This window comes from Lissotriton helveticus, chromosome 3_1 (assembly GCF_964261635.1).
Source record: "Lissotriton helveticus chromosome 3_1, aLisHel1.1, whole genome shotgun sequence".
Taxonomy (NCBI): Eukaryota; Metazoa; Chordata; class Amphibia; order Caudata; family Salamandridae; genus Lissotriton; species Lissotriton helveticus.
Window position 1 is genome coordinate 765,034,850 of NC_136061.1, and position 14,419 is coordinate 765,049,268.

Below are 14,419 nucleotides of genomic sequence, written 5' to 3' on the forward strand. Positions count from 1 at the left end.
TCGCACCACTAGAAATACATGCACAGCAGATGGCTCATCTCTAACAGCGGCCGATGATATACAATATTATATATATATATATATATATATATATATATATATATATATATATATATATATATATATATATACACACACACACTTGTTTGTACTTCTACATGTGTCGCCAACTTATTAACTATCCTCTAAAATAAAGTGAGTGAAATATACCAGACTCAAACAAAAATATCATACAATGGTAACAATCATTTGGTGTGACTTGAAAGTATAAGGCACATATTCCTTTAAAGTTACTCACGAAGCAAAGGAACATAAGACTACAAACATTAAATCTGAAGTTTCACTCAGTCAAAATGTTTCGGACTCATTATCAGAGAAGGTACTTATTTAAGGTAGGAGAATATTGTATTCATTTTGGTAGTTAAACCACAATTATATAACACGTGAATTCTTTACACAGAAAATATTTCATATTCGGAAAATAAACTCAAACTTGAGGCACTACCATCATTACATTCAACCACTACCCCTAGTCCCACCTGGACTGTTCAACAAGATCTTGAACAATTTTATCCTTTAGTCAGTCTACAACTCTTCAACTTGGGTACAATATCATTTAGAAACAAAAATGCCATTCTATCGTAGAACGTTTTAAGAACTTGGATGTTGGGTTTTTTGCTCATATACATTCAACTAGATAAACATTACAATATTGCTGTCAGACTATTAGGCTGTCTGCTGCTTCTTTAAAAAAATATATATATATGAATATGGAACTACAATTGGTATCAAGGAGAAATCCCAGAGATAATCCGCCATATTGATCAGAAAATGAGCAGTCTCTGATATTTTCTCACATAGGCTTTGAATATACTCTCATGCAAGTAGACCAACAGGATAGGGAAACATACATGGTAAGAATAATAGACAGAGCGCCAGATGATGACAACCTAAAAAACTTTGACTAGATAGGAGGCATCATCCGAGCTCCTCACTTTCAGAAGAAGATGAGCATTCAACAAAGGATAACTTAAACTACCTATAACTGGGTGCCTCTTCTGTGGTCACATAATTTTCCAGTACTGTGATCTTTGGTACATTTACAGGTATTTAATTAATTATATAATTAATGTTTCTATATATCATTGTAAATGTAGATTTTGGGGAGAATTTGATGTGATTTAGAATCTATATTTAGTTCCACCATTGTCAGTCAATGCACTAGTCTACAAATACAAGACTATACAGACATAAAACTGCCACTTAGTAATAAAGATGGCACTACATAGATAACCCTTGCACCTAAGCGGTTGTGCTTAAATGATTGTTGAGGCACAATAGTAGTTCTAAGCATCCTTGGTTGACGTTGGTAGAATAGTGAAGTGCCAAACCTGTACAGGATGGCATTAAAACCAAGGCTGCCAAGGCAGAAATAATAACTTGAAAACAAATAGCATTACCTTTAAAAGGTGCTATCATAAATATAACAGAGAAAGATAAAACTTCCCCTAGCCATAACTTCATAAGATAATTCCTTACACAGGGTATCTGTTAAAAAGAGTTAATCTGCAAAACAGCATAATGGGGAACAATATTACCCTCTATGATTACTCAATTTTACCACAGCAAATTCCAGTGGTTCTGAACAACTTGTATGGTTAATGATTGCTTTTCTCTGCAGTGCCTCAACATCGTTACTCCATGGTGGTTCAGGATGTATCAAATACCATAAGTGTCTAACTCCCAACTTTCAGGTGTCTTCCCAGAAGCAATTGTTATTTTTCTACTCAGAATTGCCTTGATGCACTGGATGAGTGTAGGCAGTGCTCAAAGGGCAGATGTATCAAAGTGAACAATTCAGCACTACCTCAGTGGTGACTCTAGGCAGACTAATCATTTGAGCCTTTAGATGATACGGTAACTAAAGCTAAAACAGAAACTTCTGAAACCACATATTCTCAATTTCTCAATAAGATAGATCCAAACATGCCCTTCAAAGCAGGAGTTGGCTTTACCAGTCATAATTTGGATGGCCTGGAAAGCCTTCAGTCGCAAAACTCACAAAATAATGTAGGAAGGCAAACCACAAAGACCAGTGACTCCAGAGTAAATTACTGCAGCTCCTCATTCTAGTGTTTGCCAACAATAAGGTAAAACCATAAAATCACCCAAACAACTTCTGCCGAACATACAATGTGGCTAGCTACCACTGTTAACAAAAATGATGACTTTATGGGCAAGAGTAGGCATCATCATAAATTCAGATGCACCAGTTGAAAATGGTGCATCCTTTATGTAAATATGAAGCAACTACAGATTAAGTAGTAAGCAATGTATGATAAAAAATAAAAAGTGGTATGGAATATTCTTCTGATACAACACCTTTGGCTTGTTTCTGGGATGTTGCTGGCCTGAATGAGAAGTAATATTCACTAGGTTTCAATAATCTACTTGGGAGTATTTTAGCTGCTGCCGTAGTGGTCAGGCAATTATGAAATTCATAGTGGGCCCTTCCTGAACTGGATCTCCACTCACCGTCTACCAGAGCAAGAGTCTCTATACATATATATAGTTGGATCATAATTAAAATAGGAAAGCAGGGATAAAAAAAACTTCTGTATTCAGAGGAGATATATTGGTCATGTCAAAGATGTTCGAGATTTGGAGTGCCTCCTCAGGCTATATCAAATGACTCTTAAAAAAAATGACAAGTCCTACATGGCAAGACCATGTTTACCATTAACTATCTCATTAAAAATACAAAAGGTTTCAGGAAAACTATAGTTGAGGACTTTCAATTGTCGCTGACATGGCCATTTCTCTTCATATGCCCATTTTTGTCTTTTGTTCCATACCTTTCCGTTAGTAGGTCCAAGTCACCTTTGAACAGCGTTTAGCCCTTTTTCTTTATCTGTTTTTTCTCTTGTACTGTGAGATGGTGTCACTGTTGCATTCATGGGTGCATTTCTTATTTGTTCAACTACTATTTTCACCGCCATCTCCAGACCTTTAAAGTTGCATTAGGGTTGTATCTTGTGGTTGCAAATAGACAAATATCCTTTTTTTGCATATTTTATGTAGTGGTGCAACTATTGGTCTTTTGATGCCTGCTACAATCAATAATGTTTGACATTATAAAGCCTATAGCATGAACGCAATGACAACTACCTATTAGATTGAAACTCATTGTAGTCACAGGTAATCAGATAATACAAACGGTATGCAAACAAATAAAAGACATCCTTCTTCTATATGTAGCAGGGGTATTGCAAATCAAACAAAAGGTGAATTACCATATACAATTCATCAAAGTGCACATTCAGGGACTATAGTACTACTATATTTTAATTCTATATGTTTGGTGGTAGCTTATTTTTTTAATAATGCAAGGGAATTTAGACCGACTCAAATCCCTCATGTCAACCTTCTCCAATATTCTTCATAACAGATTTTTATGCAATGCTCCATACCCAAAACCTTTGTCTTCCATTGCCTTGCACCCTTCCATGTGTCTGTAGAACCTGAAAAGAAATCCTTTCGCTCTTCCAACAGGGACTGAAGTGGGAAGTTGACACAAGCAACAGATCCACCCTCATCTGTATGCCACCAGCAAAGGAACACGCACACATATGAACTCCTACCATGAAACCACAACTGATTAAGACGTTATTGGTCTCAGAGTAAAAGGATGTGTAAATCATGCCAGGATTTGATTTAACAATTAAATAAGCAGAGGGAGATATATGACTCAGGTTAGATAACTAGAGGAGGGCTATAAGATTAACCCCAAAACACAGGACTGACGTGAAATGTGACAATGAGCCAGGTGTTGTATGGAAGGCAGGACCCACAAGTAGGCTATGGTGGGATATGAGCTGCCAATTTGGAGAAAACCCAATAAAGAAAGTTAAAAAAAAAGTAAGCTATGGTGGCAGGTTGTGTAGTTCGTCATATCCATTGTTATTGTGAATAAACAAGGCGAAGATTTCGTTAGACTGGATGATGAACTAGTAAATGAAAAGCAATTTACAAAACTTATATCCTCTTTGGGAACCTGGTTAGGGTCAATAGATAATCATAGACTCCCGGCCACAAAAGCTTTGTAAGCAAGACAGTGACCTCTGACTTTTATAGACTAGTGTCCAATACATCACTCCACATCCTTCTCTTCCAAGGTAATTATAGAAAGGTTGTACTCTGGTTGTGGTTATAAATGAATGCAAATACTCAGCAATAACTATGATACAAAAAGTGAATGAACATATCAAGGATGATTCTTCATACAGGCTCCCCAAAGATGTGCCCTTTCACAAACCACACCAAATGCTGTTCTCGTAAACATTGCAAAAAACACACATAGCCAAAAATATTAAGAAACAACAAACTTCAACAAGATTGACTTGTTTACCCATCAGTAGTCTCCGTTTCACTCGCTTGTCCACATCCGCACCTGACGTGGCATTGTTCTCAGAGTTCTCAATGACCATTTCATCTTTCTCTGCAATATAGTGAAGACAAAAATAAAACTTCTCAAACTGAAGGTGGTTGTGTTTGTTGATGCATTCTGTCTCCACAGATCTAACAGAATTGAGGAATATAAAACAAAAAGCCTGTAAAAGGAAAATATTATATTCATTAGCCTTGCAAGCTGTAAACGTTTACAAAGATTTACCACCGACTTACTCAGAAGTGTCCAGCATTGACCCATGGGGTTGATTAACGTTAGATATTCAGGATACCAACATGTGATGATGACTGTATGTACTATTAATCTAAATGGAAACACTTTTCATATTTATATAATTGTATATAATTTTCATATTCACTTGTGAGCCAGAAAATCTCCCATGAAGCCGGCACTAGTAGACCAACATTTGACAACTCCTGACTAAGGCAAAGTTATCATTCAATTATTCGTTGACTGAAATTATTCAAGAGTGCCACTTACGTTTATAGTTTTTATAACAGATTAACAAGAATTGCATTTCAAGAATTGTTTTTCTGGTCAAACAATTGAACAGCCCAACTGCAGTTAATTTGTGTGCTATCTGCGGTCCCCTGAAGATTGTCAATAAAGGTCTTGTGTGGGTGAGAGCTTCTATACATATTCTTTAATATCATATTTAATGTGATAAGAATGTATTTAATGTCATAGGAAATGTGAAAGTTGTACTTAAGTAGTGGTGGTTAAACCATTTTCCCATCTGCAGGTTACAAAATGCCACCAGCAGGAGTAGTTTCCTGTATTTCATCCTAGTAATCATTAGCAGAGCATCAATGGGGCTATCAGTGACGTGGCCTTCAAGGCTCATTGAGGGATCACTTTTTGAAGAGTGACTAGAGACCAGGCAAAAGAGATCTGAAGGAAAGTTGTAGAGACTTCGATAAAAGATATTTTTTGCAAGGATCACCCGGCACAGAAACACTTGTACACTAGACCAGTAAACAAGAAAGAGCAAGGGTCTCAGAGACTCTAAGAAAAGTTTTGAGCATACCAGGAGGGATGGACAAAAGGGTAAAATGAGGAAGGCCAATCTGATCTTGCAGTCAGCAACCAACCAAGTGACTTGACTCGCATCCGCTTGTGCACAGTGATAGTCTGGCTAAGCCTTGTTTCAGCTGTGCTCTAGAGGAATGAGAAATACATTTCATTTCGAATATCAATTGCAAAAATCACTCTACAATTCAGGAAAAATGGGAAAGCCTGTGTTTAAATGAATTCATGAAGACGTACTGTATTATTATGAAAAAGTTGGATCAGGGGTTAAAGGTTTATTTGTAATTGAATTCACACATTCACCATTTTGAGCCCAGCACAATCTATACTATTGTCTATTTTATGTTGATTTGGTGTGATAATGGCAGAAGCTTTGCTTCTATATATAGTGGATCATGTATATTTGTTGGATGTTTTCATATTAAATACTTTACCTATACAAATCAATCCCCAGAACCGCTGTTCATATAAAGCTCAAATTAGCACTATTAATCAACTTTTTGGTTTGAGCTATTGGGTCAACTTTAACCCATTGGAGTCTTCAACCACTATCTGGAACTGTTCTCCACTAGGAGACTGTGACTATGGTTGTAGCAGATATCACAAACTAGTGCTCCAAAAGCCAAGAGTAACGGGCTGTGGTCACCCTTGAGACGGGTTCTAATTTCAAAGGATTATTAACAATTCGAAACATTTGGATAGACTAAAATATGGTCAATAGTGAAAGGTACACCCTTAGCAACAAAAATAGGGCAGGCAGGCATACGCAGAGGCAAATGTCTCAAAGAAGTTATCAAATTAAAATGCACTGAAGAAATCAATCAAAAACCTCCCCTGATGGTCAATCTGTTATGAAGGACTTAAGAGTGGTCAGCATAGATCTCTAGCTCACAAGAGCTAAACTTAGTATTAAAAATCACTGTTAAGGATTACAGAAATGGAAGACATACTTTCCAGGTTACATTTATTGATCTATGATTTTTTTTTTAACTTGACAATTCAGTAAGATGCGGAAAGGGTATCTTACCAAATTAATTCTTATATAAATCGACTAGAGACCCAGACCACAATCTGCGAAGCCAAGTTGTAATGCCGAGAAATTGGAGGACTTCCATGGCAAAAATAGGTGACCGCGCAGGGGAGAATCAATTAGATAAGTAAAATTAGAACACCGCCTGAGCGGCCCGGCTGACACTGTATAGCAACACATAACTGACAACCATCCAAGTGAAACTCACTCGCCCCCACACCATGTTTCCTGCAGTGGAACAATGTAGTAATGACTGACAATCTCTAACCACCTCAAATGTTGTAGCCTTAACACCAGACTAGTAAAGTTCCAAGAAAGCATTTTTAATTTGGAACAATATTTCTCAGATTGCTCCTTATTTCCCTGGCTGCTGCTTATCTTATCAGAAGGGGAATCAGCCTTAGGGCCTCTAGTAAATGTACACATCCAAAGTGTACAATGACCCAAATGTACTATGAGCTGGGACACCCTACAAGCTAATTTTAGATGGTTGGGTGTGTTTCAAAGCTATACATGAATACCCAGAACCTATTATACCATGGGGTTCACTGGGATGGTCAGATTCGCTCTTTAAAAACATAAGTAGTAACTCAAACATCCTTTGTCATAGATGCCCCCTTTTCACCCCCTCCATCAACGAGTCAATTTGGTGGTAAGCCCCTTTAAAAAAGCCTAAAGGTAAGATGAAAATGCTATTAAGGTGAGGAGAATTAGCTGCAATGTACAATGCTAACTTCAAAGAATGTGAATAGTTCTTCCCAGTTGCACAACTTCTTTTGGGTTCCCATTCTCAATATTACTCCTCTTAGCCCCCAATCCCTGACCTATTGAGTCAGGAGATGAAGAGGGAAAAAAGGTGTCAATAATGTTAGGAGAAGGTGTAAAATCTGTCTGAGCAGCACAGTGAAAATTGTTCAAAGCATGACAATGCCCTACAGAAGACTAAAGAATTGGTCCTTGACATACAATAAAGTATTTAAAATGGTCTCCAGATAGAGTGAAAAATAGTACAATCAATATAGGGTATTCACAGTAAGAGATTGCAAGCCAGCTGCAGGGGTCTGCATAGGATATCCATAGACTGGTAAAATGCAAAGAGTGTTATCTGGAATGCAGAGTAGCAGAAATGTCCAGCCTTGGAACTTACTTATGTTTGGTAGCAGGTAGATGCACCTCATAATGTTCTGTGGATGCAATTTCGGCATTATGTCCCACCGTCTCTGCCCTCTCCAGAAACCCTTAAATAGCGTCTACAGTGGATTTAGCTTTCTTACCAGGAGTAGTAGTCCTCTATGTAATGGAGGTTTCCCTCTTCAGCATGACTCAAGTGGAACAGCCCATGAGAACAGACAAATATATCAGGGGCACAATCAATCAATATTTGGATACCCTATTGCTCCCAAATGAATATATGTACTAATAGTGCCTGGGACTTGGCCACACTATACATGTCATCATAACTACAGGTCTTATGAATTTGTATGCAGGTGAAATGATGATCACAGTATATGCTATCAGAATGGTTGATTGCAGATTGACTTGGCATCGGTTCCGATTAAGCAGAGATTGCCTCAGTAGCACATGTTGTACACCCAAGTTTTCCAGGTCACATAAGAGGGTGTGCTTTTTGCAGGATTGGCTTAATGAAGAATATCAATCGGCAATTTTGGTGACCCAAAATATCTCTTAAGAGGAGGCCTTTTGATCCATATAGGCTTCCTTCTAAGTTTCTAAATTATAAATATTTATAATCCTGATTGATTGTATAGCAAAGCACCAACATGGCCTCATAAATCTAAAGCAAACTTGGTATTCAGTTTAAAAGCAGCTTAGTTATGTGCTAATGTCTGCATGATTTAAGGACTCTGCGCAATACACTCCAAAAGGCTCTTTGAGAAAGTAAGGAGTTTGAATGAGTCTGAATTGTTGATGAAGAGCTGCATTATCCCAATAAATGTGTTTCCTATGTACATGTAATTTCAGATAATGTTCTATGATGTGGGAATATTTTATGGTAATTAACTAAAAAAGAAAAATAATCGGCAGGGTTACCACGTAGGGAGTCACACATTTCTCTTTGAATGCTTCTTCCTTTTTCCCTTGACATCTAACCTGGATTAAATTCCATTCACAGTGTTGTGACAGGATACAGAATGTGGTGTACAACAACCAAGGATATCACTGATTGGTCTCAGCGGTCATTCAAAACTGTACAATTTACCGGGCCCAACTCCTCCTCTGGTGGTTAGTAAAATAATGCCAGATAACATTAACACTTATTTTAATCTATGTAGCAATACAGGTTTAAATGGAAATTCCCCATTCTATTACAGACAGTTTGGATTCCTGGGGTAATTCTGCATTCCAAAATTACCAATACCCGGGCCATGGGTAATTTTGGGTACACCATTACCCATGCCCTGAACTCTGGAGGATGGTCAAAATTTCTTACTCCTCTCTCAGATAAAACAATAGCTTCATTTTATTAGAAGATCACTTAAGATTCACAAACAAATGAGAAAGGGACTGGGCCTGAGACTCATCAAAAGAAAAGTGTGCACTTTGGGTACTCACAGAAGATGGAACCGATTAACAAATTAGAGAATTTTCAAAAATAGGAATATTCTAACAGGTTCTAACCTCAGATCATCCAGGAGACATACTGGACCAAATTCTATCTATATCAGTGCAGCATAGATAGCTCAGAAATACCCTAGCCCGAAGAATAGGTTGGAACAAATGAACTGTTTGATAATAGGTCATACTCAGATAGATAGATCGGGCGGACAACACTAGCAGAGAACTTTTCAGAATTGTGAAAGAGTTTGTTGATCCTGCTGCTGGCGCCCTCACACACTCTCATACAGAAGAGTGGATTAGGAAGTTGGCTGACTTCTTTGTCACAAAAATCAAAATCATTCAAGATTCCTTCCCCCCTGTGGCTCTCCCCGCGGCTGCTGACGACTTATGTCTTACTTGGAGTCCAGTACCATCCTTGGAGGAAGAGGCCAGACCCACACTATCGGTCTTTCCACAGTTGTCCTATGAAACATCGCTGGAGCTACTGTCGCGGCTTCAATCTGGCTCACCCCTGGATGCATGCCCAGCAAAGTGTTTGGGCAGGGTGGCATCGGCAGTAAACAGCTTGTAAACCCCCTGCTCAATCTGTCTTTGAGTTCTGGAGTGGTGCCCAGGGAATGGAAACACGCGCTTATTCTGCCGCTGATCAAAAAACCTCTGTTAGATCCTTTGCTGCCGGCCAACTACAGACCAATCTCCCTCCTCCCTGCTCTGGCGAAGGTGGTTGAGAAGCATGTTCAACATACACTAACCACCTTTATTGAGAATAACAATCTTCTCCATGATTTTCAATCGGGTTTCCGTGCCAATTATAGCACGGAGACAGCCCTAGTGGAGGTAACCGACGCCATCAGGGAGACGCTCGATCGAGGGGGAAGGGCGATGCTGGTCATGTTGGACTTATCGGCGGCTTTCGACACCGTCCCTCATGCCGGTCTCCTTTTAAGACTCAGGGAGATCGGACTGCGGGGGACGGTGTTGGATTGGTTTCAATCCTTTCTATCGGGCCGCCGGCAGGTGATCTGGGCTCCACCGTTCTCAGATGAAATGCCATCGCTGGAGGTTGGGGTTCCTCAAGGTTCCATTCTGAGCCCCACCATATTTAACATCTATATGGCTCCTCTGGCGGTGGTAGCGGAGGCTTTTGGGGCCCGGATCATCTCATATGCTGACGACACCCAGCTCCTGTTTACGTGCAGCAAAGGAGAGGTTTTTGACGGCGGCAGGATTAAAGACTGTCTGAGTGCAGTCTTCGCGTGGTTTCAGCGGCACAGCCTGAAATGCAACTCGGATAAGTCCGAGTTGCTTTTCTTCGGCTGTGCCCCCGATCCGAGCTGGAGGTCGTGGTGGCCCCAGGACATGTTCCCTCCTGAGAAGTCATCCTCCCAAGTGAAAAATCTGGGAGTGGTTTTTGACGATGATCTATCGTTTCGTCCCCACATTGTGGGGTTAGCAGGGAAATGCTTCGGCATTCTTAAAATGCTGAGGAAATTTCTGCCACTGCTTTCCCTGCAATACCGTAAGACTATAGTCCAGGCATTAGTGGGATCACGATTAGACTACGCAAATGCGCTCTTTGCAGGTCTGCCCAAGTATTCACTGGCCAGACTGCAAATTGTTCAAAATTCGGCGGCCCGAGCTATATTTGGTCTGCCTAGAAGAGCCGGTGCGTCTCTGCTTTTAAATAGGCTGCATTGGTTGCCTATTTCGAAAAGAATTAGGTTCAAAATTCTCACGCTGGCGTTTAAAGCCCTTCATGATGTAGGTCCCAGCTACATAAGGAAGCGTACTGCTTTCTATGTGCCACGGAGGTTGCTGCGGTCAGCAGACTTGGCTAAAATGGAGGTGCCTATCATCAAACGAGTCCGGATGGGAGGGCGGTCCTTTCAATATGTGGCAGCATGCCTTTGGAATGAGCTCCCTTTCTCCCTCCGTAAAGCTAACTGTCTTTTAGCTTTTAGGAAAGAGCTGAAGACCATGCTCTTCGCTGTGTAACCATTGTGACTGCAGCGTCCGCTTTTCGTTGTGTTCTTGGATTTCAGGTCTCTTTGCTAAAGCGCCGGGACACCTCCTGGGGTAGCCGTGCGCTCTAAAAGTATGGCCCTAACATAACATAACATAACTCAACTGGGAGAAAGATTGTTTTTTCTATTTGGGTTCTTGGAGTCCTTTTAGAAAGAAATAATAGTGATGCTTCACATAAATCTCAGCACAAGAAAATTATGCCTCTAGACCATCCTCAGGAACCATGGCTCATTGATAACAGAGATCTCTTTAAATCTTGCAATTAATCTTTGCGGTTGTGGGAACGTGTGGGTCTTTCTACATTTATCCCTAAAACACATTCATTGGATTAAAATATCAGTGCTAGAGACAGTTTGTGCCTTCAACTTTTAAGCTAAAACATTTGGTGTTAAGGGTTAAAAGTAGTCCCTTCAGTTTTCAAGTGCTGGCTGAGAAAATGGAATACCAATCATAACATGTTACAGAAATGTGTCCACATACAGGTCATATGGGTCCATTGCTAAGGTTCCAAAATGCTTTCTAATGTCATATCCATTTCTTTCAGGTGCTTACAATAGTGCCCCTCTTTGACTTATCAATCTAAAATTTGGCAATCTATGGCCACTTATTTCAAGATTTGGAATAGCAATTACTTAATTGTGATTTTCGTAGGGGCTCGCAAATCGACCTACCACATTAATATTTATGAGGTAGGTCACAATTTCAGACCCCCTAGAAATAGCTAAAAATCACGGGGATGGTGGCCTGCTGGGGTCAGCAGACCACCATCTCTATGGTTGCCTGTAAATAAAGCAAAACGGGTTGTCTTTAAATAACAAAAATAAAAAGATTTCTTTTAATTTTTTATGAGCAGGCAGTGGTCCATGGCACTTCTCATTTGCGAACGGGTTACCACCAACTTGAAGTTGGTGGTAAATTGCGAATGTTTTGCATCCGTATTCATGGTCACAAAACATTCATACATACCGTTCCAATTCGGTGTTTGGAAGGGATGCCCTCAATAGCCCCTTCCAAATGCTGAATCGCAAACCCATTTTGCGATTTGGTAACAAGTTACTGAATCGCAAAATAGGGTTAATTACATGTGTAAAGCAATTTTTTGCGCTCGCAAATGGGCTGAATCTGAGAACCAGACCATTTGCGTAAACAAAAAATGTTTGACACATGTGGATCCTAGTCATTTGATGCAATCAGTGAATTCAGCTGTTTGTGAGGTATGAGATGGTGTTCTCAAGGGTTTCAATAAGGTTTTGTATAAATTTTAACTCAATAATTTTGGTAGTTTTTAGATTTCCATTAAAGTAATCTTAACATTACCTTACAGAGCACACATAATACGTGTATTTGAGAGTCACTGTTATAAATGTAATTGAATGGTCTTATTGAGGGACAACAGATATACCCAGCGCTCAAATTTCACAGAGAATGTGTGCAAGTCCGAAATCTCCAAACTCATGCTTTCTCAGGGGGTAGATCAAATAGCTCACATATATCCATTCAGGTGAGGTAAGAAGTCTGTCAAATACCTAAAAGCTTGTTTGACACTAAACTATTGTGAGCTCCCTAGAGACACCTATAAGACATTGAGAACCTACACAAGCATATGGTAAAGTTGCAAAAATGCTTGAGCTATGACTTGCCAGACAACTGCATTCCTGCCAAAGCTATAATAAAGCTCTTTATGCCTAGCAGTACAGTGCTTTTGCAAAATGCATATCTTGCTGTAGAGTAGTTTCTAAATAGATTTTGATTGGCAAAAAGCCAATAGTTGCACTCAAACAACTAATGCACACACAAGAGGAGTCAGGCACTCCTCCTATCCCTGACCCAACTCTTTACTACATCGTTTACAAATAAAACAAGTGTAGAACATTAGTAGTCAATCAATTTTTCAGTTTGAAGACATGTACAAATTTACATTAAATTACAAAAGCTCAATTTCATTAGTTTATCCTTTATCTTGATTCTTGATCAATTACAGCTAGCAGGTTTTCCTCATTTGTTACTCGAATCACAGTCAACACCTGTCTCACCCACAATAGCTGCAAGCACAGAATTATTCTTTGCTAAAAAGGAGTATTTGAGAAATTAATTATTAAATCCAAGTAATATGCTTACTCAATCCCTTTCCTTATTGGTGATAATCTCCTGGTACATTACTTAACATATAAATCACATCCAATAGAGCAAACATGTAAACCTGGATTTTAATATAGTGTGTTTTTGTCATAAGATCAGAAAACTGTATACAGACTTACAGTTTGAAATCGTAAGGTAGAAAACAAAGGAGAAAATATGGGTTGTCTGCAAGAGAGGAGCTTCTGATTGGTAGCCAAGTATAGTTACCTAATATAATTATGAATATGTTCAGTCTGTGTGGAGAAAGAAGCCATTAATCAAACGCGAGAGGTACGTTTGGCAAGGTTAAGTTGCTCAGTACAGGCTTTTTATTTATGTCATAAGGTAAGGTTTAGCTTAGTTCTATCTTTACGCCTCCCACGTAGCACAGTCCTGTTTTGGAGTAATACAGTACAGGGTTGATCAATAATGGTATTTCTTTTAGGAAGCAGCATTGCTGCGGGAGTACTGGAGAACATAAATACGTCATCATGTCATCACATGTGAAGCTACTAACATATGCACAGTGTGGAATGTATGTTGAGAACAGTGAAGGATGGTCACAGTTTTGGGTAGGTATTCTCATATTGTATCATAAAAAAAGATAAGTGGAGGAATGCTTGCAATAAATCTAACCAGTGGCAATCGCTCCGGCTAGCATTCTAACTTATCGGTTAGACTTAATGAAAGTATTCCGCCCATCACCTGTTGTGTGTTTGGTCTTACACTCTAAGTGACCAAGGATATGGACAGACGTGGGTCCTTTGCTTACTGTGCTACTGGAACAAAGCTGCACCTGTCTGAAGAATTTCAATTAGGCAGCAACCGGTTTTAGTGTTCTTGAGTTCAGATTCAGAGAGGACTTGGTTTGGCAAGTTGGGCTGGACTGTTCCTATACGAGCAGGACCAAGACGGAGTTACATAGGGCTAAGTCTAATCTGAGGTGGCATGGTGGGCAAAACAACAATTGATTGGAATGCTACCCCCAGAGATTGCCAGTGGATATATGTGTGTTTTGGACACTTGTTTTTTGTTAAAGGACATCAATAATTATGTCACAAGATTCAAGAGAACTCTTATTACCTTTTGAAACATCCCAGTGCTGTCCATGCAGTTGATCAACTTACTTTCTTTTTTGCAAATCATAATTTTTCTGTGGTCACCTTGTG

General features: G+C 39.3%; 1 protein-coding gene across 9 annotated transcripts in view; it reads right to left on the reverse strand.

Moving 5' to 3' along the window:
* Nucleotides 1–14,419, reverse strand: part of SCUBE2 (signal peptide, CUB domain and EGF like domain containing 2) — a 676,704-nt gene that overhangs the window by 323,300 nt on the left and 338,985 nt on the right. For 7 of the 9 annotated variants that reach the window (XM_078680979.1, XM_078680981.1, XM_078680980.1 and 4 more), the window contains one exon: nt 4,409–4,498. The exons of the other annotated variants lie outside the window; for them this stretch is intronic. In XM_078680979.1, the coding sequence (XP_078537105.1) occupies nt 4,409–4,498 (90 nt within the window). The remainder of the gene's footprint in view (nt 1–4,408; nt 4,499–14,419) is intronic. 9 annotated transcript variants of the gene reach the window in all.